The sequence below is a fragment of the Opisthocomus hoazin genome, chromosome 6 (genome assembly GCF_030867145.1).
Source record: "Opisthocomus hoazin isolate bOpiHoa1 chromosome 6, bOpiHoa1.hap1, whole genome shotgun sequence".
In the NCBI taxonomy this organism is placed as follows: domain Eukaryota; kingdom Metazoa; phylum Chordata; class Aves; order Opisthocomiformes; family Opisthocomidae; genus Opisthocomus; species Opisthocomus hoazin.
The window spans coordinates 33,577,908-33,605,663 of record NC_134419.1 but is presented as its reverse complement, the minus strand read 5'-3'; the positions used below and the strand labels follow the sequence as shown (position 1 = coordinate 33,605,663).

The 27,756-nt window shown below is 46.6% G+C and overlaps 1 protein-coding gene across 5 annotated transcripts in view; it reads right to left on the bottom strand.

Annotated features, from left to right (window-relative positions):
- The window catches only part of LOC104333995 (SMG7 nonsense mediated mRNA decay factor), a 58,441-nt gene extending 33,020 nt beyond the window's left edge, over window positions 1-25,421 (bottom strand). For 4 of the 5 annotated variants that reach the window (XM_075422669.1, XM_075422674.1, XM_075422673.1 and 1 more), the window contains exons 1-4: window positions 25,113-25,421; window positions 3,942-3,973; window positions 2,557-2,674; window positions 1,574-1,706 (exon numbers count right to left, since the gene is read on the bottom strand). In XM_075422669.1, the coding sequence (XP_075278784.1) occupies window positions 1,574-1,706; window positions 2,557-2,674; window positions 3,942-3,973; window positions 25,113-25,141 (312 nt within the window). In that variant the 5' untranslated portion in view covers window positions 25,142-25,421. Of the gene's footprint in view, window positions 1-1,573; window positions 1,707-2,556; window positions 2,675-3,941; window positions 3,974-17,519; window positions 17,672-25,112 lie in introns of all 5 variants that reach the window. The other variant, XM_075422670.1, reaches the window with a different exon arrangement.
- Window positions 25,422-27,756: the final 2,335 nt, after the last annotated feature.

Below are 27,756 nucleotides of genomic sequence, written 5' to 3'. Positions count from 1 at the left end.
GAAGTCACTGAGCTCCACGCTGCATTATTCTGCCTACAGCCACGAAGAAAAGTCCTGCTTCTCTTCTGTAAGACAGAGCTGTGCATCCCAAACCACTAAGCAACTCAATTCCCATGATACATAAATTACTGAGCAAGTATCAGTGGATATTGACTTCCAGAGGTCTAAAAATCTTGCTTTTGTGTTTGTTTTGGGGTTTTGTTTGGTTGGGTTTTTTTATAGGCCACTCTTAAGAGGAACACAGTCTTTTTTTCTGCCTGGATGAAGACCATTCTCTGAAAAGAACATAAAGGGATGCCCTCATCCTCCGAAGCAGCTTGTTCCAACATAAGAAATGGCACTACCCTGACTTCAACTTTAGAGGGAAGCCTGAACAAAACCAAGTTTGTAGGCAACGCAAGGCAACAGCAGCTAACCGTTCCGTGGCTGAGTTGTCAGTAAATATTTGTGCTACACTAACAGCGAGACTCTTTCAAAGAACAAGGCATCAGCTGCTTGATCAAATATCTCAAAAGCTGATTCAAGGAAAATCTGAACTTTGCCATTCTAATCAGTGCTGTTGAAGTTTTTCCTAACGGAGTCCAGCAAATACTCTGCGAAGTAACAGTCACCGTGTAGCCATGAGAAGCGTTTCTTCTTCTGTGCTACAGGGTTAAAAACGCAAGCTGGAATTGACAGACTTTCTCCCAGCTGGGAACATCCTCCGTCTCCAGATAAACCAGACCTGCAGCAGGGTTCCACTTCCAGATAAAGGCATATAGAAAGCCCAGTGCTGACAGAGATGCGCGCTCTATCAACAGCTGAACATAGGATGCGGTGCTTCTGCTCACTGCAGAGAAAGGTTTGTGTTACACCTCCCTCCCTTTTTGCTCTGGCTTTTATACGGTAGATAAAAATCCCCAAACGAGAGGGATTTCACAGATGAAAGCTGGATAGAAGAGAGAAACGTGACATCTTCCAACATGCTGATTTAGGAGAATTCATGCTCTCTTTCAAAGCTGTCGCTTACACAGACAGCGCCGTTGGAGAGCAGGTATCTTGCCTGAGCAAAATCTTTAGACTAAAGACGGGACGATTAACATCACAGCAAACAGAGAAAGACGACCGAGTCTGTGGTGTCACACACAAAGAGAGCAAAATTCCCCAATACACTGCAGGGAAGAACAAGGCTTTTGCATGACAAATGGTGGCGATGGTAGAGAACGCTTGGCAGCCACGTCACAGCCTGTCAAACTGGCTGCTTTAAATAATTTGCTTTCCAAAAAGCACTGCTGAAGGAAAAAGAAGGTAATCACACAGGTTCTGGGGAAAAAAACTGGGGTTGCTTTGCAGATGTTAAGAATCTAACTAGGAATTGATACAGTACGAGCCATCTTCCCCCTTTTCCTCAGATAGATTACATGCTGGTACGACATTGGAGCTTATCGCTCATGAGCGGTTTCTGGAGCAGCACGGAGATCTAACAGCCGAAGCTTTGTAAAAGGACCCACACGCAAATGGTGTAAGGCTGAAAGCACGCTTGCTTCCAGACTACGCAAATATACCACAGCCAACATCATTTTTCACAACTCACCTGTGTGTAGAAGCCACTAGCTGCCTCTAAGAACAGAGAAAGGTTCGCCTGAACTTCGCTCCGATTTGGATTTGCTCTGTTTTTCGCCTGACCCTGTAGTGTTGTGATCTGATTTTTAAAGGCATGATTCCAACTGAAAACAAAACAAGCATTTTCCTTTTTTTACTCTGGAAGTGACAATGCGCACAGCATAAACAACGGGAAAGAACTGTTTAATTACATAGCATCAGACATGAAAATGAAATCTATTCAAATTCAGGCAACATTCATATCACAAATGATGTTAAATACAGAAGAAATACCTTTCCCCACCTCTCATAACTAGAGAAACCAATCCTGATATTGTTTAGATAACACTGTAACAGCATTAATATTTATCTGTAATCATTTTGGTGTAGGCAGCATAGCTCTCTGAGAGCAGGATGTGAGGTACAGAAATATCAGTTCAAAATCATTCAGCATCTGGAGGCATGGACAGGACAACTCAGCCAGCCTACGCATCTTGCTTCCCTCAGGAGCCACATGCTTCTCTTAACTAAACCTATTACAACCCATGTCTGCATCTTAAATAATGGGGAATGGGCTCAGGGCATGGAGAAAACCCAGTAGGATCTTCCCCTGACACCAGGGTGCTTATGGCACACTAAAAAAAGTTCTCTCCTGATATTCCTCCTCTGCTCAGCTCTACCTCAAAGGGGTTAAAAGCAAGGGTTTTTCAGCAGCTACTCCACTCCCGTTCGACCTTGCTCAAAGTGCCAGGTCATGACACGGCTGCTGCTCACTGCCAGAGATAACACATTAACCCACTGAATGCTCTTCATCGAGTCCACAGTGCATTCTCCTGTTTCACCCACAGCACAGCTCTCATTTTAAAGGAAATAAGACAACCATTTCACAGGATACAATCGCTTCTCTGGAACCTTCAGGGTCTCCTGCTCATCAGCCCAGATCACATACACATACAAATTTACTGAGGTACTTACAGGTCCTGCTCCACTTTTTTATCTAAAGCATATTCCAAATCGGTCACTAGCATTTTCTGATATAAGTCCTGTAGAGCCTGCCTGGACGTCCAGACTTCTGCTGGACCCAGCTTCGAATCTGAGCAATAAAAAGAAAAAAACAAAGGTACAACAGTTTTTGTAACACTCAAACTCATGGAGTTATTCCAACTGATTTTTCACTCACCTACCAAATGAAAAAGCATCGTACAGTGTAAAATATCCAACGCCAAACACCTACTTTTATCACCGATTCATCAGAACAGTGAAATACAAGACCTACAGAGGGAGGGACTGGGGATCAACTGACCGGTCTCCTACAACACCAGAACCAGACATGAGCAGAGTCAGCAGCTAGCAAGTTCAAAAAGAAAAAAAAAGACAGAAGGAGTCTCTGTAAGTCACTAAGCCGCAGAACTTCTTGCCACTGGACAAATTTAGAAAAATTTCCAAAGTAGCCTGAAAAAAGCAGAAAAGAAATCCACCAAGGGATTCTTAATAGAATAATCCCTGGAGCCAAGGCTGTTGATGTTCAGGAGAACACTGTGGGCAAGTACTGCTGCATGCTTACCATTTTCTAACTCTTTGGTAGCCATCTGGTTTCCATCACTGAGGGTGAACACAAACACTGCTCCCTGCTACCTCGAGCTATAGAGTCCGATTTCCCATGCCTCGTAAAATCACCTGAGCTGGGACTGCGGGAGCACAGGGGATGGGTCTCACCCCAGGGAAACTGTTCTGCTGCTGCTGCAGCTGCTTCTGCTGGGTCAGGTGGATCCAGGCAGTTAGAACACTCCTACAGGGACTACGCCAACCTGCTACATGTACAACACCGAGGTGGGAAGGACGGCTGAGCACAGGTTCGTTACGCAAGCTGCTTGTACTGCATGGCTGACGCATTAAGATAAACCATTTCCATTCATAAATACATACAGCTTAAGACACAGCTTGTAGCACTTCCTAGCATCTACGGGCTGCACTTTCCTAACATGTGGTAGCATTCAGATCAACATCTCCATCGCCCAGGATTCTCAAAACCATCCAGATCCTTACTAATCCCAAGTACAGCAGTTCTGTGGCAGTCTGGACAGGAATCTCTCGCAGGGGAGTAGGGACGTGACCTCCCATTTCCAAATGCTTTAGAACACCCAAAGTCAACTTTAAAAATACATGTATTTTAGATACAGAAGAGAGGGGCACAGTTGTTAAAATGCTATTTATTTATATATAGAGGAGAAAGCTTTAACATAATGTCACACACTTTCCAGAGAATTCTTACGAACAATAAGCATAAGGAACACAAAAGGAAAAGAAAACCAGGAATCAAGCACAACCAGCTAGATCAACTGTATAATAAAGGCAATTACCTGTCATGTCAGCCTTCAGGACTTCTGCCTGCCTGTAAGAAAGCAATAAAACAATAAATTAGAAACGGAGTGACCAAAATAACTGAATTATGCTAAAGCATAGTCATGCAACAGTGAGTAGAGAAGGTGGGCCCAGTTCCACAGAGACTGCCTAAAGCCTACACTGCTGTAAGTTTACTCCCTGCAGTACGGATTTGAGCTACCGCTGTTTAACAGTATGATTTCTTCTAATTCACACCATAACCAAAGCCGACTGTTCACTTTTCCCTGCTTAGCTTAAGTCTCTTTCAGAAAAAAATATAAACCAAGAATCCCTCACACTGTATTTCGAGCTTGCAGCAGTGATACCTGCTTACCTGTAACTGGGAACCTGATACTAACTTTAAGCCGTCACATGTGAAACGCAGCAGCCACCGCAGAGCAAAGCACACTCCCAACGGTGCCTGTCAGCACACCGCTACGGCCCTCCTGCCTCTCTGTGCTGCACTAGCTTTCCTTAAGAAGAGGCGACAACAAGACTATGGCTTTCTCAATCACCTCTTCCTTGCACTGCCTCCCTGAAGGCACGGTTTGATCAGGTTTTCACAAAAGAAGCCCATACGTAACAGAGAAAGCATGGCAGCTACAGGTGACCCACTACCACTCCTTCGCTGAGCATCACCTGCAAACCCCCAGTGCTGACGGAGGCTGGCAAATAGTTTCTTGAGTAGAGGAACACCGGCACACAGTCCTCAATAACTACATATTTACGAGTGGCCATCGGCGGCTGGCTGGAGCAGGCAACCGAGATGCTACAGCTAAGCACTGTGTCAGCGGTCCATAAGACATCACAGGGCAGCAGTGCTGGCCTGTCTGCCCAACACAATTAACACAGGGCAGGCAGAGGCAGAAGGGACAGAAAGCTGCCTTGTTTGGCCGGGGTTTGGTGGAACACGTCCCTTCCCCTTTGCTACACTCAAATGTTTACATATATTTGCAAGGAGTGCAAGCTTTCCACACCAGACATGAAATCCTCCTAACATATGAAATACCCACTTCCACCTGCCTCCCTCAGCAAAAAAAAAAAAAAAAAAAAAAGAAAAGAAAAACCTAGACGAAAGTCACATTGTGACTCACATGAAAGTCAGATGCTAGCTTGGGAAAGAATGGAGAGCCAGGAGAAAGCACCACCTAATCCCTAAAGAGGCTTCAGACACAAGCACATACTCCTCCTTGCCAACGTGAAGCTGTGGGGACTGTAAAAACAGTTTTTCAGGTTGTTCTGGGTTCTGCCTACTGGCCTCAAATTATAGGGAGGGTTTTGAGATCCACATCAGGATTAAAAAGATACCATTAACAGTGCCAGCGCTTCACTAGGAAGATGTACATCGGTAAGCTCTTTCACAAAATTCCTATTTATTAAATGCAAGAATTATCTAAAGCAACTCACCATAGTCCCCACAGTGTTCCATCCAAGAAGCAATGGGATGCTCCAAGGGCTTTCATTCAGTTAAGATTATCTTAACCGGTGCCAGAAGTACAGCCGTACTTTCCTCACCTGCTTCACAAATTTAATCTATTTAAGATAACTTCTTTTAGTTGATTTCTTTCAAGAAGGTGTTACTACTTTTTTTTCCCCTAACAGGGAACACTGGAAGAAGAGACAACCTATTATTACCGACAGACAAGCAAGCAAAATTTTAGATATGTCATGAGAAAGCTGAAAGCCCCAGAACCACGTCTGCCTCGCCCACACAGAGGTAAGGACGGGCCTCAGCGATGCCCTCCCCACTGCCGCAGCAAGCACGATGAGAACAAGCAGCTAAGGAGTGCCGAGGCAGGACAGCAACCCCTTCTGCGCGCTGCGCCTCGGGAGCCACTGCGACGCTGACCTGCAAGTCTCGTCAAGCACAAAGCGGAGCCAACGCTGCAATGCTGTGACTTGGCAGCGAGAAATGCCACTGCTCCGGAGGAAAAGCTGACGCGCTCAGGTGCAGAAGTCTCTTTTTTGAATGGCCAGCCAAGCTAATGCAGTTTGGCTGGCGCTTTAAACAACTGCCAGTTGTGCAAACTTTTTCTTTGAGCTGAGAACACGACCTGCGTTGCCAAAGCCGTGAATCCTACTGAGCGGCTCACGCAGTACTGCTCCAGCAAACACCAGCCCAAAATCCTCCTCCAGGCAAAAAGGCTCTGCCCTTTCAAAGCCAAGACTGCTCCTCTGAAAATGACTTGTGCAGAACTGCCTTCCACTGTGTTCAGTACTAAGCTTTAAAGGGGAAAAGACAAATAGCACCACTGGAAAGGCTTTCTTTCCATAAAGTTCTGACCAGGTGTTGCCTGGAGAACTTCGATGAAGAGAGCCTCAACCCCCTGCCTCAGGGCAACTGCTGGCAGGTGCTGTATAAATGCACAGCCCTGTGACAATACAGCTGGACCTCAACTTCTACCAGAAAGATTATTTTTTTTTCCAGCACACATTTTTTGGAAGGCAATACTCACAGGCTTACAGAATGAGAGCCTTTAGCGCCAATCTCTTCAGTAGCCATAAAGCAAACTGCCTTTTATATTTCATAAGCTTGCAACAAGCTACACTAAAGTGATTATCACTATAATCTTTAATAAAATGTATAGAAGTTATTTCAATGCTTCCTAGAGGCCACGGGAATTAGTAAAGTAGGTCTAACATTAGCATGCTCTGTTTCTCATTTCCACCTAAAAAAGAACTTCTATGTAACACAGCTGCATCTACCATGGCTAAGCCAGGATAAGAGAGGGCAGCCTGGCTACCATACTGGTCCTGCATCAGTGGCAAACCACAGCAACTGGAGAGCAAAGCAGCATCGCCTGTTCCTCGACCAGACCCTACTGCAGAGCCTTTGCTGGGGACCAGAGACTCCTAGTGGGCACAGGTCTGAGGTCCCCGAGGACGGCAAGAGGTTCCGACGGTGCAAACGGCTCTTCATATTGGCAAGCATCTTTTAACAAGCTTTTTTGTCCATGTATTTTCTTTCACTGCCTCATGCTGAATTTGCATTAGAATGACTCATCCTGGTGCAAAAATACGTTGCCTGCCAGCAAACTTGGTACAACTTGCTTACACATTTTCTCACTTCAAGAATGTTCTCAAGTACCTCCTTGACCAGCTGGACTTGGCAGTTCAGTCAAGTCAAGTTTCCCTGAGTTTGTTGGTCCAAAGCCAAATCAGCACAAACCACAGTTCGAAAAATTATCTTTCACGCATCTCCGTTAGATGATATATCATCTTGATATACTGTGATAGCTATTCTGCACCATTTCCTAACCAAATATAAATTCAGCCCATGCTTTAGTTCAACTCGAAGTTCAAATGCAAAAGCCCTCCACTCAACTCAGTAAGGCAGTTTGACAGCTAAAGGAATTTTCATTTTATTCAAATACTTGAAAAGCCTCAAAGCTTTAAAAGACAGCAGTCCGGACTTTTTTTGAAGTTCTAAAGGTATAACATATCTTAAAATGTAACTACCCACAGATGGCAAGAGAAACTTTTCTCCTCTTAAGAACCTGGCAGTATCTTAAGTCCTGTTTTGCTGTAACTCAGACACAACTTTTAGCCTGGAACGAACCACCAGATTTAGCAGAAGACGACAAGACAGACACACTTCATTTTTCTATTGGCAAGTTTTTCACATTCTTGATCAATTAAGTTTTCCCTAAGCAGACAAAGAAAACAAGTCGTTCCCCTTCAGCTGACAAACACCACAGGGATGATTCTCCCACACACATTTTTAAACGCTAAACCCACCACACTGCGAGGCTGAAAGGCACATGGAAAGATCATGCAGTCCCACTTACACTTTTACACTAGCACAAGTTTGCTTAATTTGCTCTCAAAATACTGCTAAAAAGATGACCACACAACCTCCCTGGTTAACTACTCTATTGCTCAGTGATAACAAATTTTCCGTTCTGCACACACCACGCTGCATCTGTAAGCGGGCAACAGCAATTTTCTGGAAGCACAGTTTTGCTAACGAGCTTCATTGGCAAGCACAGAAAAGCAAATAGGATTAAACCCAAGTTTTGAAAGCAGCAGTCTTGTGTTACCCAGCTAATGCCCACTATTTCTGAAAGCCCAACTGGTCAAAACCAAGCTTCACCTACACTCCACTCCCCTCATTTACACAGTGAGGATGAGCCAGGCACAATCTGCTAGGGCACCACAAGTCCTACAAAAATATGTGGAAAAACCCCGACCTCACAAAAAACCTCAGGGAAGGCACGGCTCTGCTTTCCAGCAGGCCCAAAGGGGAACTCCACTCGGTTTTCCCCTGGCAGCCCCGCAGCATCAGCAGCTGTACCAGTTCCCTTACCAAATCGCAGCAACACAAACCCCCCGAGAAGGCATGGAGGAGTTTCAGGACTACATCAGGTAATTAGCCCAGGCAGCTGGGCATATAAAAACAATCAGAATCCAATCACTCGTTCTGTGAATACTCTACAAACCAAAAACCATATGAAAGGGTTTGGGGAGCTTCCCACCAAGTGGGAATTTACAGCCCTGCACTTCTTCTCCCAGAGGTACAGGCAGAAATTGTACCACAACGAAAAGTGCCCGCAGCCCAGCAAGCCTTAGCAGGAGGTGACCAATTGAAAGGCTCAGCAAGGGCACTGCCAGAAAGTTTTCCTTCTGAAACAGAGGAAGAAAATACAGAACACATACAAAATAAATGTAGGAAATCTTTCATTTTGGGTAGGGAAGGTAAATTTTCTATGCTAGCATGCCAAAAAGAAAGTCAAATACACTTAACACTTAAACCAAATTATTATTCTGTTTTAATCACTCCAGTCTGTGGCAAGGCTCACACGCAGAAGGAACTCCAAAGCAACACCCAGCAGCTACTGTTTTAGATTTTCCTCAAAACAGTAGTTAACTTCAACAAAACTTTATAATGGCTCAATACCTGAGTGGGATTTTTGTTTGGTTGTTTGTATTTAAGTATACCCATGCTGATTCAGGGCAGGAGAACGCAGTAGAAAACACTCATAGCACGGGCACTGAATATTCGACAGAAGATTTAGGGGAGAGGCGGGTTGCTCAGAAGCCCCTAAACACTGTACCCAAGACAGCATTCACATCTGGAGTTCAGCACTGAGCAAAAATTACTAAGTGGTTGGCAGTTATATGGGAAATAAGCATTCTTCCTTCCACTCCTAAAAGTAACCACTAACATTCGCTAAAATATAAAGCTTTATTAGCAGTTTTTAGAGACTCACTGGGCACTAATCCTTTACAGGCAGTATGCTTTGCTGAAGGTTGGATTTTGAAAGATATATAAATAACTCTGACTTCCCTGAACTATTTTGTAGACAGCAACTGTATCTCTAACTGTGACCTGACAAAGGGAAATATTTTTATAGCAATCATAGAATTGTGTGCAAATCCAGATTTTTTTTTTTTTATACCCTAGTAACAGTAGCCAGGAACTTGTGGATAAAATTCATCTTTGATGTTTCCTTCACCTACTAATTTAACATCACCTGAATACAACAGGCTTCAGCTAACAGCCTGACACATCTTTTCCCAAAAGGATAACTGGATGGAGTCAGGATTTTGCTGCGGTATGGGGAGACCAATATAGATTTTACTTATGTATTTGTGTATGGACTTTACCCACTCACTTGTGCATCAGATATGTACTGATTAACAGCTTTTCTTAAAGCAGCTTTATATTTAACACACAAGTCTTAATGTTCCAAATTTGCAAGTGTTGCCACCTAGTTTAAATGACCGCAGTTTTCATACCATGCTGGAATCACTTGCTTTGGGAACAGGCACGTTTTGGTGATGCCAACTCTTACTGACATAGCAAGGGATCTTCAGGCTGCGAGTCATCAAGCTAAATGCTCCGTGTGCCTTTTACACTGACAGGACAGTCCTCACAGATACGGCAATGAAAAACACCTTCAACAGTATCACTTTCTTGTTAATCTTCTGTGCTAACCAGTTTAAAGCTTATTATTCCTGTTTTAGAGGCAGCTAAAGTCAGGGTACAGCTAATTTCTTTGACCAGTGGCTTTATCGGGTTATAGCTGTAGGTCAAAGCCACACAAACAATTAATTCAGCACCAGTGTAACTGTGCAAGAAAAAAAAAAAACAACACACCTCTGCAAGCAGATGCTAAAGCAATGAAATCACCACCTGAATCCAAACCCTATCCGCAGGGAATCCTGCTCCATTACCTTCTTGTTCCCACTTCAGCTGAGAGGGATGGTAAGAAATAGGGACACAGAACAGGATTTTTTAAAATCCCATCTTCCCCCTTTCTCCTAGTCCACGCTCTATTAGAACAAGGCATAATAATCATCCTCAAAAAGCAACCACCAAAAGCAAGTCTTCCCAAGTTTGATCAGAACTGACAATCCTCCTCCCTGGCAAAGGGTAAAAGTACCCTCGCAGTCAGCTTCATTCAAACTCATTTTATTTCCCTCCAGTTTCATGGAAGTCAGTTCCTTTGTCTCAAGATTTGAAAGAGATGTGCCCAACAGGTAAAAGCTACCCTAAGCGAAGGTTTTACGTGCTTACTCTTCAATTAACCTACAGGGAGGGAAACAAGTCTCCTACCCTGCTCAAGCTTCTCGCACTGGGCTGTCTCCACCAAAGTATCCACTCTCCCTCTCGTTACAGCCTAGAGCTCATGTCAGGCACAGGAGTGAGCCTGAGCCTTGTGAGAAGAGCAGTGCTGCAAACCTGAGCCTCAGAAATGGGATCCGCTCTGCAGCAGTCATTCAGGATCACCAACGTGGCAATGTCTATTCCACAGAACTCTGAAACTTAAGTCAGGTAACCTGCAAACTAAATACCCAACCACCTGCATTTTTCAACTCAAAGAGAGTTTGGAACAAATTTATGGTATTAAGACTAGATCAGGAAAGCTCAGATATGTATTCCTAAGTCACTGGTTCGGTAAAGGTATTTTTAAAATACTGACTATGCTGTTCTTTAACTTTCCATCTTGACCTAGTAGTTATCTGGAATTTGACTGGAGCCATAAGGGACAAAACTAACCTCTAAATGAATGTTGCCCAGAAAACAAAAGCGGAAGAACTCCAGTCACCTTCTCTCTGTTTACCTCCCAGGAGCTGACAGCACAGCTCTGCAGGTAACCCTGATGGTGTCTTCAGCACAGAAAAATTAAAAGCAAATTACCAAAGCATTAAAAACAAATTAAGAACTATAAAAAGGCATGCTCAGGAAAGAACAAACAGATACTTAAAGTGTGTGGCACTTCGAGGCATGGATATCTTTTCATATTTTAAAGAATACCTTTAAATGAAAGTTTCTGATAGGAAACAGCCAACAAATTAATACACTTATGGAATACTCTGTGTCCTTGTCAGCATCCATACATTAACACATTTACTGCATTGACTGACAACACATCAGCTTTGCAGTTGACCTGGGAACAAGTCAATGGCAAAATGTTTAACATAAAATACATAATCTGTCTATGTATTGCCTTAACCTTTACACCATCCACTGGTCAAGCCAGTTTTAAAAACTAAAGCAATCTTCAAGGTGTGAAGGCACCAAAACTTCAAGATTGCCTTGCGATCCGCTCAACCACTGATGACCCACTCCCTTAAAAAAATACAGATTTGGGAGAGAAAAACCATGAAGTACTGCTCTCTCACTACCCACAACGAGGAACTTCTGGTAAGCACAGGGGAGCTTTATTAGTTCTCATGACTACAGTGCTAAACAGGATGGGAGAGGTTTGCATCTGAACTACCTTGTTTCCCACAGTAATTTCCAACAGGTTTTGAGACCGAGCAAGGAAAAGCAGCAGAATTACTTTCTGAACAAAACAAACAAACAAAAAACCCAACAAATTATGCCCTTGTAATATTACTATCTTTTCCTCTTTCAAATCCACCCTGATTAGAGTGCACACAATATCAGGCTTCAGTTGTGATAAATATATAGCAGCACCAGTACTCATTTGTTATATTACAGTTCCTGACTCGGTAAAATCTTCACCTGTGTTAACAGCTGGAAACTGCAGACACCAGATGTTAAAATAAGTGAGCCTAATATTTAACTTTTTAACAGCTTTTGCATTATGAAAACCATGTCCAGAATTATGGAAAATGTAGAAATCGAAGCATCAAGAGCAGCTTCGGACAGTTATCATCCCATCAGTTTCAGAAAGTTACGCTGTTTAGGTCAGCCTTGCAGCAGCCAGGTCAGCTGAGGTCAGGCAGCAGACGCCAACCCTCCTTGGACATGGTATGAGCTCTCCCAGGCAAGTACGCAGTACCCAATTCAAAGCCTAGTAACTACGTAGTCAATCTAGTGCCACGCTCCTGCCACACGGAGAAAACAGCCCTCTCGCCAGCCCGTGGAGCTGGAGAGCAGGGTGCCAACAGCTCAGAGCTCGTTCCAAAGGGGAGACAGTTTCCCCCTGGAAAGCCCACCCTACGCTGCATGAAGGGGACAATTCCTGCAGCCCTCTCAGTCCTGACTTTCAGCTCTAGCAGTCTCCCACTGCCCATAGCCTCTATTAACAGGTCGGGATACAAAACTGAGGTATCTTGCTGATTTTTGGTGTTTTCTATGGACCCCCTTCCCCTCAGTCCCTGCCTCTGAAACCACCCCTCGTCCAGGGGCAACCGCGGATCCTCACACTCGGTAACGCTCAGTGACTCACTCTGACACAGGAGGTAATTACCATTCAGGAGCAGTCAGTTATCGGGAATTCAAGACACTGTCTTTCTTGCTAAGCAGCAGATGGAGAAAGAACAAAAACGCATTAGATGTCACCATCAGAAGTGGCAAAAATAAAGCATGAGTAACCCCCCATACTGTGCTTGTAGCAAGTGAACCACGACAGATACGGTGGAGTTCAGCGTTCTGAATGTGTGCTCTCCAAGCACTAACACCGAGACCTATGCCCAGATGGCCAAGACCTTCAAAAACATAAGGCCTAACGCAAAAATACTGATATTTAAATTATTCATTGTGGTCATCCAACAAAGCTGGTTTTTGTCCAACCCCATTCATTTTATAAACTCACAATTATGTAAACATCACACAAAACAGGTATCTATGCACGAACGTGACATACCCAGAAGTTTTAAAACAACTTTTCATAATCAAGAGATTTTTCAGTGTGAAAGGACACTGCATGGTTTAGACAAGCTATGACAAATATCACTCAGATTACATCCGAGTACGATCCTAATTGCAAGCTGCATCTTCGCAATGATTTTCAATTCTCCACCTTGAATCTCAGTGCAAGCCACACTCTGAAATCACAGCAACAGTGTGGAGGCTGAACACCAGCCAGGGAGAATTATATCGGCCATTTATGACAATTAAATGGGTACTCAGTGCATCACTGCCAGTTGTTTATAGGAGTCACATTAGCTGCTCCCTATCTAGAGAATAGTTGAAAATTATTTTCCCCAAAAAAAGAGGCAGAATCCTCTGCCACCGTAGGTTTAATGCAGCTCTATCAAATACAGTCATTTCTAATGAAAAAAAGGATACACAGTTATTAAGTTCCCACCTCAAACCACACAACCAGCAATATTCACCACGTACTTCAGCAAAGGCATAAACACGACTCGAGGTACCAAGCATACCCATCTGAGCTGCATAGAGCTACGGGAAGGCACGTTTGCTGCTGAACCTCAGATTCGACTCCTGGTTCAGCAAGGCACGGCTCTCCCACAGTCCTCTGCTCCTGGCCCTCCGCAGTCTGCAAGCAGCTCATCCAGATAGGCTGTCTGCTACAAAACCAAAGTAGAGTCCACCACCAAAACACACCTACTCCTGGAATACGTACAAGTTACCCTCTTGTCTGTGTTCAGCTGAAGGAGAAACCTATAACCCATCCAACCAGCTCAGATGCAGCAAATTTTACGAGCCGAGGAGTGAAGCAGCTTGGACACACTACTGTGAGAACTACCCCTCTCTAGGAAGGCTGCAGCTTGAAGCCGCCGAGCCCTGCCGAACACAACCGGGTCCTGAGGAAAACCAACCTGGCTGCGGTGGTGCAGCCCACTCAGCTGAGTCCAGCCGACATCCGCAGCTCTGCTCGCAGCAGGTCCAAACTGCCCCCGAGCCACCGCCCTGCCGAGCGCTCCCAGGGACTGCCAGTTAACCAGTAACCTACCTTGCCCGTTTAAAAACCTGACGAATTGGTTAGGGGCAAGCATCTGAGCAAATTTATAACTTCCAAGGTTAATCCCACTTTTGGGGATTAAGTGTTTTTATACAAATATTTTTATTTCAGATTTAAATCTCAATACCTTACCTGCAGAACTAAAAAGGACTCTGTCTTAATAGAAGTTCACATGATGTGCAGCCAACTACAGTCTCTGCTTTGGTAATCACGTACAGAAAATTTTTTGGGTTTAGCCCATCTTTACTGGACATAAACCCAAACGCAGATTTCCAGACCGCAACCTCCCTTTCAACAGCCAGACCAGACTTGCTCATTGCAGTCCTTCCACCCTCTGCACCAGCCGAGGAACAGGCTCCATAGCAATGCGCTAACACATCCAGCCTGAAGATCAAATCCTGAAGCTGGAAAGGACCTCAAAAGGCGGCGCAGCCCATGCCCTCACCCTGATGCCCCTCCTGACAAACATCCGCGTTACTCGTTTTCGAGGTCCTCCAGAGGCAGACACCTCCACACCCCAAAGGAGCCTGTCCCAGCCACCTTCCTAAACCATTTCGGCATGGCACTACGTCTTGCCTGAAAGAAGCACGGTACGCCTTGGGTTCACCTGCTCTGGATCCTTCCTCCCAACAGATCCCTCAGCAAAGTGCACCAGCCTCACTCAACCCACCGCTACCTCCGTAAGGTGGCAAAGAGGCAGGGACTGTCCTCACCTGGCTAGACCAAGAAGACATTTTCTGAATCTTTGCCGCACATTAAGCAAGAAGGGATGATGTCGGGAGAAGCTTCAGCGTGTGACTACACAATTACCGGTTATTAACTCAACACTTGCGCGTTACTCACGTTGCACAAGCCAACTCAGCCCTGGCATTTCACTTTGCAATCACAATAGCTTGGATCTCGTCATCAAGTGTTTTGTATCGGATACCAGCATGTCCAAAACAGATTTTAAAATAGAATCATTTTGGCACTGTATTTCAGCATTTGAAATTAAAGCACAGAAACTACGCGAACCATGCTGCTCTAAACCCCAAATCTGAAATCCATATGTTCAACAGCATTTTCAACCACACAAATAAAATTTCCTGCAGCTGAGTCCTTTGAGGCCCAAAGCTCTTCATGTCTTGCTGATCTGCCAGTCCTGAAGACAAGATACTCATGCGCCACATCACTTAACACTCCAGCATAGCAGTCTCCAGTTTTGCAGTCCTCAAAGAATTATTTCAGGAATTAAGAGAATAATACAATCGGTTATACATGATAGGAAATATATTTTTTTTATAATCATCTTTAATGCACAGAATTTTACCTCATTTTGAAAGAGTATCCCAAAAATCTGACTACCTAACGTAATGTTGCAGGTATACACATCACTTTTTTTAGTGTTGAATTCTGCCTAGCTGTCTATGATGGAAGCCAGTCTGTAGTTGTACAAGCAGCATCAGCAAGCATTTGACATCTTCATGAGAAAGATACTGGAAATATCTTTCTGGACAGTTTCAAGCTTTGGAGGTTATTTTAGTCTTTGATATTAAAACCAGGAAAAGACGAGTACTTCAGCTGAAGCTGAACTGCACACCCAGCAAGTCACAATCCCCTACAAATGTCTTTGCCCCAAGCCCCGTAACTCCTACAGTTTATCTCAGAACAAAATAAATCTCTAAAATTAAATAGTTCGGGTATGTTCAGACTGGGTGGAGAAACTGCCAGAAGTTCATGCCCTAACATAATCTAAGCAACATGCTCCTAAATTAAGGCCTTCTGTATTAATTGACAATGCATATTAGGCAGTTTATCACTTCTTTTCCAGTTAAGGATTTCACATATGTGTTGAACTTCACACACATTGATGGTATTATCACAAACTGAAACACCTTCTAGAGTCTTATTGCATGTTTACTCTTCCATCTTCTATTAATTCAATTTATATTCACTGAGCCATGTAGAAATCATACCTTTTTCTTCATATTGAAACAACATTTCCTCTATTTTACTAGTAACCGCAGCTGGCTGTTGGAGCTCTAGGAGCTGTTACAGTTTTCATGTTTTTATACACTCTTGGTGATTTTGGGTTTTTCTTTAATATTAAAAAAATGTGGCTTACATCCTTTGGTCACTGTTCTTATTGCCATTCACAAAAAACAGACCCACTAGTAGATTGGTCTTTTCTGTGGAATATCTGGCTAGATCAAGCCTCTATGTTCTGAAGTTTTGCCACAGCATTGTCCTTGACACGTATTTACACTACTTGAAGACAGACAACTAGCATCTACTCAACAGACAAAAGTTTTTGTCCCATCCCTCCTTCTCCCCTTCTTCATAGCTACAGATAATTAGCATTTCTATTTTCAGTTATTATTAGGCTAGCCTGGAAAAACTACCCTAAAGACCCCTCTCAGTGGCTCAAGTATACCTCAGATTAGGAGCAAGAATGCTCAAAGGCACTGCCAAAACCAGTCCTGACCGCAGAAGGAACCTAAGCTGGAGTCTGTCAAAGGTTCCTTGCTGGCTACTGGAAACTCTTGGTTTAAAAAAAGATTATCACACAGTCACAGCTGTTTGACACACAGCAATATCCATGTGCTTTCTTCAAATCACGGTGAGACCAAGACAGGACACAGCACAGCAAATACCACGAGACTTTCATCACAACAGAAAGTACAGCAGCAGAATTTACAGGTTTATCATAAAACAAAGAGGAAAAAAAATGGTCTTCCCAACAGATTTATCAAAAATTAATTTCTTTCTATTCCTGACAACACCTGTAGGGAAGTCAAACTGATAAAGAACGTAGCACGGACCCCCAGGTAGTCCAGGAGGCCCTAGAACAGCTTGGCTCCAAACAACAGGCCCTCTGCTGTACCCTGATCAAACTGGAACAACTATCAAGGCCTCCTTAAATCAAGGCACCAAGAAACACCAAAGTCAGCCTTGAATAAAGACTCTTGGTGCCCAAAAGGTCTGTTTTACTGCGTCCAAACAAAAAGACTAATCTCTGCCTAAGGTTCTTTAAAGTAATTCAAGAGATTTTCCCCAAGTTCATTTGTCAGAATCAATCTTAAAGGTTTTACTGGAATACTTTCAGAATTAATTTCTCACTTCCAAACAGTTAGAGAGCAGCTCTCTGAGATAATTCAGCCATACAACACGTGGGGCCCGCACACTCAAAACAGACAATGCTTCGGGGCGGGGGGGGGTGTGTGAAGGCAATTATATAAAAATCAGGTTACACATACCAATATTAGATGAAGCAGTAAACTGTTCAATACGGCCAAGCACTAGAAGATACTTTCAACACCAAAGACAATGAAATTAAACTATGAGAAATGGACTGCTGATGTATTAGAGACATCATGAGTACTTTCAGAAAAATTGCATTTCTTTTCCCTAAAGCTGGAAGAGAAAATTAACTCTAGCAGGACTCCTAAGTACCTCAAAGGTATCTCTGATTTGAGTCCCATCAGTGAAATTCAGTCTGTCGCCCACGGCTGTGTAACAATCCCAAGAGACTCCTCAGCCTTCTGGTTCCTTATGATAATCCCTTGGGTGCAGAAGCCAGTGTGAATAATCCAAGAAAAGTCCTACTGGAATACAGAAAGAAGAGAAAGCAGGCCTAATGTTACTCAAAAAGCTCTTATTCCACCCCAACTCACAGTATTTCATTGATCTGAACAGGAAGCTGCTGATTTAACTCAGAGGAATTGAAATACACAATATTAGAACACTGCTTAAGCCATTTCCCCCTCGCTGGGTTGCCTAGGAAGTCCCCAGGCTTACGATCAGAAGTTCTTCTTAATTCAAATGGGAAGAAAAGCCGTGGCCAGACAAGTCTAGAAATGTGGCCTAAAGGCAGGACTTGAAGCATGGCTGCACAAGTGGAAGCTGGTGATGCAACCAGTACAACTGCAAAGCTGCGTTCAACAAGACACTGCACGCAACAGCACGAGTGCTCAAGAGGCACGTACAGAAACAGCCAGCAGCCCTCCTCCCTGTGCCAAACGGTGAGAAACTATGGCCCGCCAGTCAGCGCCACGATTGCTCCCGTCACCCCACAGTAAACATTCAGTTAGTCCTCTCTTCTTTTCACCACAATAAGTTGGAAAAAGAGAGTAAAGGTGCCATACGCCTCCCTGAGCACAGGAAAACTGGTGTTTTACCAAACACCACTGAAAGCTATCACCTCCCTAGTAACACGTTAAAAAGTACAGGACCAAAGTAGGCAACTCTGCTAAGGATTTTAAGGAAGCAGATCTGCGGTTTTATTCCCCTCCTGCTTGACAGCAGCTGCGCAGTTTTTAAGCGAGATGAGGACAAGCCTCCAGTCCAAAGTAACAAAAGCAGTAACTGTCCTCCCAGGTGTACACCTGAAACATTCCAGCTGCATTTCTTAGCTGCTCTTCCACCATTCCTTGCTCTGAGGAGTCTGCTCCCACTCATGCAGATCCAGCAGCAGTGATGCAGGACCCTTCAAACTCTACAGCCCCCAGCAGCTCCGCATCCAACAAGATCAGACACTACAGCAAACTATCCTCTCCTCCCTCCCCAGCCACCATGCACCTAAACTGCAATTACTCCTCTTCCACACTGATCTTTGCTGGCGAAGCAGGGAAGATGCCAAAGCATCTATCCATCAAGTCACTGCCTTCTCCCATCAACCCAAGCAATCCCGAGCAGTGACTGCAGCCAGCTTTTCCTCTCAAGTGGGAAGCACCAAGACATCTGAAAATGCATGCAATAGCCAACGGGGCAAAGTGAGAGGCAGGGCAGCTCCACATTCCACGCAGATTGACTTAAATAAAGCTTCACATTGCTTGACGTAAAAGTTAGCATTACGACTGAGCGCCCAGATCAGCTTATTTGGAGGCAAAAAACATCTCCCTGGAGCAGGCTAGGGTTACTTGTTATGAAACTGCTGTATGGAAGATGCACCCTTAGGACAGAAGAAAGATTTTACAAGTAGCTTGAATATCACGGTATACTTTATACTGAGTACTTCAATAAAATAGCTAAATATTCACCAAGCAAATGTATCTTTTTACCATGCACCCAAATGAAGCAGCTCAGGAAAAAAACCTCCAAAATCCTGTACTGAGGGAAAGGGCAGCCTTCTCAAAATGCTTTGGTGCATCAAAACTTCAGATAAGCACCAGCTGGTTCCACTGCCACAACACAACCTCCTCCTTTTCAATAAAAATCAAACTACATTGGAATATGCAGGTTAGCATGAGAACTAATTGCTAAAAGAATCATCCCTGCCACCAAAAATAAATACAGCTGTAACTTTACTTACACCAACCTGCACTTCAGGTCACTGGCACACTGTTTGGCAAGCAACCCCAAGCACAGCACAAAGCACGTGCGGTAAGAGCATCCACAATAAGCTGTGTTCTGCAGCAGGAAGAAAAAAAAGGGGGGAGACTCTCAGCCCAGACTGAAAACAGAGGCACTATTCGTGCCAGTGATACCAGCTACATTAGATATATATAAAATGTATATATTCCATGTATAGAGCCACAGATATATTATAGGAAATGGGGCATTACTTACTAGTGTTCTGGGTCAGCGAGCCCTTTAACGATAATAAGCACCATCCCTAGCAGCAGCAGATCCACCTTGCCCTTGCTGTGAATGTCTCCTTCCTGTCGCACACACCCTCACCCCTTTTGTCAGCAGGTGTGGTAACATGATGAACAGGATCAGGAAACCAATTTGGGCTAAACTTTGTGGGTATAAAGCAGAACAAAGCAGTTTTAAGCTAGCGTAGTTCCCCAGTCCAGTTCACTGAAGACCTCGCCATAAGCTTACACCATCAAACCAGGGCTGAGCAGGGAAGGGTGAAATGAACAGCGGGACACGTCTGTCAGGAGCAGCTCAAGTTTAAAACACACTCTTTGTCTATACGGCCAAGCACTAAGTAAAACAGGTCATGTTCTCCTATTACTGCAGCCCTCTTCCCTCTAGCACACATTCAAGCAGTCACCTTCCTGCCAGTCCCTCCAGCAGAAAAACGTGCCCACCACCTGCTAAACCGCACGTGCACTCAAATCCTCGCTAGTAACTCCATGCAGACGAGCAACCTCAGACTGCACACACGGAAAAGCACACGCCACGGCTGACGTGAAGCTCTGCGTGTGCCGATTTACACCGGCTGAGCTCTGCCTGCTTCTCTCAACAGGCACGCTCGCTAGGATCACTCTTCCAACCAGCTAACTTTCATAAAGTTGATGGCAACAATCAACTTGGAAACTTCTATCCCTCTGTAGAAGACTGCCAAAATTTGTTGAAGCCATTTGAGAAAGAGAAGAGAAAAAAAGTGTAAGCACTACATTCGCACAAGCCTTGTTCCCTTAGGAATCTAGCCTTGGGAAAAAAACCAAAAAGTATCAGAGCTATGACAGCACACCCAGCCAACTTGTGACTTCAGCACAAGCTGTCCTCGGGTGGCTATGGGATGCTCCATAACCCAAATCCCCACGACAGGCAGAAGGGAGGAAGTCACAGCTGCCCACAGACCTGTGTCTTGGGGCTCTCCACAACATGAATCTCCTTCAGCAGAAGGCTCAGAGGTGAATTGCTTAACTTTTTTTATTGTAATTCTTTTTACTTCATAGGCTACCACAAAGCATTGTTGATCGGTAGTAAGTAGTAACCATCACCAATCCTATTGGCCTTTTTAAACCATTACCCTCACCCATGAAGAAGGATAAGAGCATTGCTCACACTAAATACTGGCAGCAATTCTAATTATCAAACACTAGAAACACATTGTATGGAGGGAAAAAGAAAAAAAAAAAAAGAGCTAAAAGAAGGAGGAATGTTGTCCCTTTACTTTCCCCCAAAGAAAACACTGTAGTACGAGGTGCCTCCTGAAAGGCCAACGCAGTACTTGATCTCTCCACTACTCCTCCCCTGTTTAAAATTCAAGGGGAAGCAATGTATGAAAGCAGCATTAATCATTTCAGAACATAAAAAACCTGGAGGGAATACTTTCCAAGACTGACTGGTCTTGTTCAGATATCAAGACAAATCAAGACAGACGTGGATGAAGCGGAAGGAGGTCAGCGGAGGCCCCCAGGGTGGTCGGGGCTGGAGCCTTGGTCAGCCCGGGGCAGGGATGGCTTCAGGGCACCCACGGCAGCCGCACGCCTGCAGGCAGGGGGTTGAGACGATGGAGCCAGGCTCTCCACAGCAGCATGTGGTAGGAGGATGAGACAACGGGCACAAGTTAAAACACAAGAGGTTCAGACTGGATGTAGAGAAAAGCTTTTCCACTACGGGGACAGTCAAGGAGTAGCACAGGCTGCCCCAAAAGGCTGAGCTGTCTCCATCCCTGGAGGTTTTCAAGACCTGGGTGGATTAAGCCCTGAGCTACCTGGTGTGATCCCAGAGCCGCCCCTGCTTTGAGCAGGAGGTTGGAAAGGGACCTCCTGAGGTCCCCTCCAGCCCAGGTTAGCTTGTGACCCTATGAACTCCAGGCAGCACCCTGTTGCACGCACTACAAGATCCTCCGTTAACAACAAAGTTGCATTTACTAACTTATTCCTCCATATACCCTCAAGATAATTAAATAACTTGCTCTGCCTGCCCTGCTGAGATTCATTCTGGGTTTCAAACAGCATTCTGGTTTGTGCCTTTCCAGCACTGACAAACATCACCTCTACACCATCCTGAGCAGGAATGGGTACCAGAACACGCTCACGCGCACAGACTGCTGCACTGAATTACCTCCACCGTACCCTCCTCCCCTAAGAGTGAAGAAAGATTGCAAGAGGTGCATCACGGGCTGGCAGACGGCAAAGGAGCAACCACGAAGAGACACGGCAGATGGAGAAGTTAATGGAGCTACTGACGAGTCTTTGAAAAGAGAGCCACAATTTAAATTATTAAAGCAGTCAAACCTTTAATGAAGTTGGTTACAGCCTCATCATAAGACTACAGGAAACTACCTACTGGTTTGTCAGCACTAGAATTTCTAAGCTGTGTTCAAGCCCTGTAATTCAAGCGCTTTTTATTCCCTGTTTACAGAGTGCTAAAAGCCACAATGTACCAGAGCAGTGCCACCCTCAACTAGTACCTAGAGTTCACATCTTTGTGAAATGCAATTGAAACAGTCATATCTCAGGCAAATGCTCAACTTTTGAATCCAAGTTAACTACATTTTGAACATTAACATATAAAATTGGCAATGAAGATCATTCCCTTAAAGCGGACAGAAGTGGACTGGGTGGATTTAAACTCAATACTTGTCTAATAAAAAGGATTAGCTCTGAGGTTTCTGTGATACTATGTTAGAAATCTTCTTTGGTAGCAACACTTTGCTTAAAAGCATCATCTTCTGTACCTAGCAGGATATATGAAATATTTACTGTAAGACGACTGCCCCATGAGATTAATCTGATTTATGGGGAGTACCTGTAGATTCCCAAAGCAGCACAAATGATACGGATACAAGTTTTTAGCCAGACCAAACGCGTTCACCTGAAGGGAGAGACATAAACCGTGCCTCTTTTTCCTAAGAGGTCTTTCAAAGAACTTTCTGAAAGCTCTACTCACCTCACCAGAGCTAACACAGATCTTTGAGGAGCGAGTCAAACAATGACCCAAGAGAAGCATCGGGCAAACTCGATGGGACAGAATACACTCTAATACTCCTGAAAGGTGACCTTGGAAAGGATAACAAGACTGGGAAAGCAAGAACCCCAACGCTTTCTTACGCGGTACATGAAGTCTGACCTTCTTTGCTCTTTCTGGAAGACAGCTGTGGGAGTCTCAGGCGTTTCTCAGTTCTCACACTTCGACTGAAGGGGCACAGTCTTTTAAAGACAGCATTTTAAAACAATCGATCCACATGCATTTACACAGAAAGCAAGAGACTGGTAGTGCAGGAGTTAAGGCAGTCCAGCTAAAAGTCCTTTTTTCCCTGCTCATTTTTTCAGCGTCTCGATTCTTGCAGAGTCATTATTTCACTAGTTATTCAACCATTACGTGGTCACCTTAGAAATCCAGCTCTCTTCTGTCTAAACTTCAAATACACAGAGAAAGATTCCTCACAAAAACTTTTCTGTCGCTCCTTACTTCTAAGATGATGAAACTAGCAGAGACTAATTGCTCCATATCTTCATTTTAGCACAATGTTTTGTCAAGTTGCCCTTTCATATCATTAGACTTACGTCTTTTCGTTCCTTCATCATTACACTCAGACTGAGCTTGTAATGCTACAGTAAGGAGGAGGATGCCCTCCTCCTTAAGGCAAAGGACTAACAGAACTGGCTCTGAGAGTTTGAGGCTCTGCTCCCAGTTCTCTTTATGAGCTTGGGCTGCAGTAATCCCCAGCTCAATTTCTGCCCTATGCAAATGAAACAATTTAAATATACAGTCTGTGGACGTAAAAAGCATTTCGCAGCTTTTAAGGAAACCTTCCTCAAGCTCACCTTCTCCACAGGGGAAGGAACCCAAATGTTCTTTAGAGGGAGAAGGTGAAGATGATCAACTACAAAGTGCTTGAAAAGTCTGGGAGGGGGAATGGCCTGTTCAGGGTTTTTTTTTAAGGAGATAATGCTCCTGGCGACAAAGACAGGCATCATTACTTGTAATACATTTGTGCCCAGATGCTTCAGTCCTGTTGTATTAGGGACAAGGCAAACAAGGCACCCAGAGAAAAGCAATAAAGGCCCAGGACCACCAGCTATGGTGTTGGGAGGAAAAAGCTAGGGGAAAAGGGTGATTACTGCCCGCACGCTTGCAGGCCAGGAGGGTCTCAGCTTGGCGCAGCAGAATACAGAAAGCTAAGGAAGATTCCAGACGTGCAGGAAGGTGACTGAGGCAGGACAAGCACAACCTCGTAACGAGGGAAGGCAGCCGGAGACTCGCAGGCATGGGGTGGGAGGGGGAGCAAGAGGTTATACCGTTATTAAGACAAATACTACAATACACAGCATCATAGGTTGGAAAAGACCTCTAAGATCATGAAGGCCAACCATCCACACAACACCCCCACGCCTGCTAAACCATGTCCTGAAGTGCCACATCCACATGGTTTTTGAACCCCTCCAGGGATGGGGACTCCACCACTGCCCTGAGCAGCCTGGTCCAATACCTGACCAGTCTTTCAGTAAAGAAATTTTTCCTAATGTCCCATCTAAACGTCCCCTGACACAGCTTGAGGCCATTGCCTCTCGTCCTATCGCTAGTTAGTTGGGAGAAGAGACCAGCCCCTGCCTCACTACACCCTCCTTTCAGGAGGTTACAAAAGCAAGTCTTCTACTGGTAGAGGAGAGCTAGTAACCAGGCCTCGAAGAGCTTTTTCCATAATGTAACGGGAAAAAAAAAGAATGAAGAGGTTTCTAAACTAGCATAGGTTAGCAGCCTAGAAGAGAAAAAGGCTCGTGAATGTAGAATTAGAGAAAAAAATTACTTTTTTCTCTTTTTTTTTTTCGAAAAAACAAACTTGAGACAGGAGCTGGGCTACCAGAAGGAGGCAGACAGAGCCACGAGACAAGACGAGGAGGAAGAGGAGGATTTGGAGAAGCAATGAGGGGGGAGACAGCTGAAGCGTTTCAGAACCCTGGATAGAAAGCGTTTCGGAAACGCAAAAACCCCCTTAAAATCCCTTCCGAGCCCTGAACTCTCCCGCAAGCTCGTGAAGGCCCCTTTGGGCACCCCTACACCTCTGTTCGCCCTGGAAGGGTCCGGGGCGTGCGGCAGGTCCCGGCCCGCACGGCACCGGGCGCTTCACGGCTGCTGAAAAGCCGGTTATCGCGACAGCGACGCGACACAGGCCGGAGAAGGCCGGCGGGGAAGGCGGCGAGCTCCCCTGCCCTCCCCCGGCGTGACCTTGCCAGGGAGCCCTCAGCGAAGGGGCAGCCCGGGCCGCCCGCCTCAGCCCCCGCTCCCCAAGCCGGCGGGGCCCGGTCAGCGCGGAGGCCCCCACCCCGGTCACAGCCCCCCGTTCCCCTGAGGGGACCCCGGCCCCGGCCTGGCCTCAGGGCAGCGAACCGCTCCCCCCCCCCCCCGCCCGGCTCTCACCGGAGGTACTGCGCGCACAGCAGGCTCATCCTCCGCCGCTCGCCGCCCCGTCCCGCCGCGGCTCTCACAGCCCGGGCCGGCCCGCCGCCCCCGCGCCGCCACCGCTGCCGCCGCTGCCGCCTCCGGCCGCCGCCGCCATCTTCCCGTGCAGGGCCCTGCCGCCGCGGGGAGGGGCGGCAGGAAGGAAAGGGGCGGGGGTGTCCCCGCTCTGCGCTCCGGCCGGGCGCAGCCCGCCCCGCAGCCCCGCCGCTCCCTCAGCCCTCAGCGGCTCCTACAGCCGCCGCCACTCCCTCGCCCGCCCTCGCTGAAGCGTCCGGTCCCTCCCGCCGCGCCGGCCGCGCTTCCGGGCCCGGCCACGCCCCCGCTTCCACTTCCGGCAGCGCCACCGGCAAACCCTTCCCCCCCTCCCCGCCCGCCCATTGGCTCGCCCGCTGCCATAGCGACCGAGGGGGGCGGCGCGGCGTCGTCATGGCAACCGCGGCTCCTTCCGGCCCGCCTGGGCCTAGGCCTGGGCCCAGGCCTGGGCCCACGCCCGGGCCTGCGGCGTGGAGAGGCCTCTCCCGGCCCGGGCCCCTCGCTGCGGCCCCTCGTTTTATCAGGTTCCCCTCCACCGAGAGCGGGGAGGCGGGAGGGCCGGCCCGCGGCTCGCGGCGCTCTCGGGGAGCCCCTGTCCTCCCGCTTTCCCGACAGGTTTCAGCGGCAGCCACGCCAGTAGGCCCCGGCTGCCCACGTACACCGCGATGCCCGTTCCCCGCCCACTTGCTCGCCAACGCCGAAGGGTTCTCAGGGTTTTGGCTGCTCCCGGGGCCAGCACCACAGCCAGCAGGTCTCAGCATGGTGCCAGGGCACGGGCGCGTTAGGCCTCGCTACGGCAGCCCGTCACATGGAAACATTTACACCATTTGCACCCCGTGGTGCCGCGGCCTGTGCCGCCTGGGTGACCCCCAAAGGAGGTCAGGCTTCGTGTGCCGAGTCTTTTGTGGTAAGAAAGCGTTGGGGTTCTTGCTTTCCCAGTCTTGTTATCCTTTCCAAGGTCACCTTTCAGGAGTACTGGAGTGTCTTCTGTCCCATCGAGTTTGCTCGATGCTTCTCTTGGGTCATTGTTTGACTCGCTCCTCAAAGATTTGCGTTACCTCTGGTGAGGTGAGTAGAGCTTTCAGAAAGTTCTTTGAAAGACCTCTTAGGAAAAAGAGGCACGGTTTATGTCTCTCCCTTCAGGTGAACGCGTTTGTCTGGTCTGGCTAAAAACTTGTATCCGTATCATTTGTGCTGCTTTGGGAATCTACAGGTACTCCCCATAAATCAAATTAATCTCACGGGGCAGGAAAAGTCCCGCTGCATGCAGCAGCCATTCGACCAGCCTGGAGAAATGAGGCCGGCGGCAATCTGGGATCGGGTGAGCACTGAGGAGGCTGGCTGATGCAAACTCTGTTATTTGAGCGTGTAGGTGACTCCCCCCCCCAAGGAAAAAGCGAAAGATCGTGTTTCAAAAATACATCCCTCGTGTTTTATCAGGTTGAAACGAGAATGTGTTTAGGGAAATGATTTTCAGGGCCCCGCGTGTTGGAACAGAAGCCGCTCAAGGCTGCAGGATGGGTTTCCTGGTTTCGGCGCAATCAGGGCTGGGCAGCGAGCCATGCTGCCGAACCTCCCGTCAGATGCTGCGCAGCGCCTCGGGCGGGTGCCACGGCAGGGCTCCGGGCTCAGCTGCCATCCCTGCAGGCTCCAGGCTGCAGAGCAGGAGCAAACTGGTTCGGTGCTGGGCAGACTGGGGCTGCTCCTGCCTGCCTGCAGCCTGTCACAGGCTAAACCAGACAGGCTGAGTCTGCACGGCTGCCACAGGGACTCCGAGGTTGCACCTCCTGGAGCGATGCGCCGAAGCTGCACCTCTCAGGGCACGTTGTCCAGGACCCCCCGGGCAGCACGCACCACTGTGCCGATTCCTCGAACTCATCTCTGCTCCTTCCAGAGTTTTCCATCCATTCCTTCTCCTTATGGAGGAGTTGAATAACCAGAGTTTTGAAAGCGGAAGCGCCGTAAGCCAGTGCCGATTCCCCCGCCACCGGCCCCTCACTTCCACTCCCCTGTTTGCAGCCGGATCTTTCACCCGTCCCGCGTCCACAGCACTCGTTCGCAGTGGCATGGTGCTCTGAGGACAGCTTCCATGGGCTCACACAGCAAAAGCCAAAACCTCACAGGCACGCCGGCTCCCTGGGAGCCTCCCTCAGAGCTGACCTGGGTTTTTCCCATTGTTTTTCTCCATCACTCTTCTCCCAGGGGCTGTCCCAGGCACTCTCCCTCTCTTCTTTAGCCTCAGCTGAACAAACTGTTGCTTTCCGACCTTTTTCTGCTTTTTTTGCTGCTTCCAGAGGCTTCCTCCCAGGCAGAATGATATCGCACAGCCTGACAACAAGGTAGCCACCAAACTGCAAAGGGCACTCTGGCACACGCTCTGCTTCATGCACCCCTGGCAGCAAGGTTATTGCTTAGGATAAAATGTTTAAAATAAAATTAACGTTAACCTGCACTGTTACTGCTTAAAATAAGAAGTGATTATTTTTCAGTCCACTTTACCACCATAGACATAGCACCTTAGACAAAGCCACTGCAGTGTCTGAGTCCAGTCCGCCTCCAGAGCCACCCA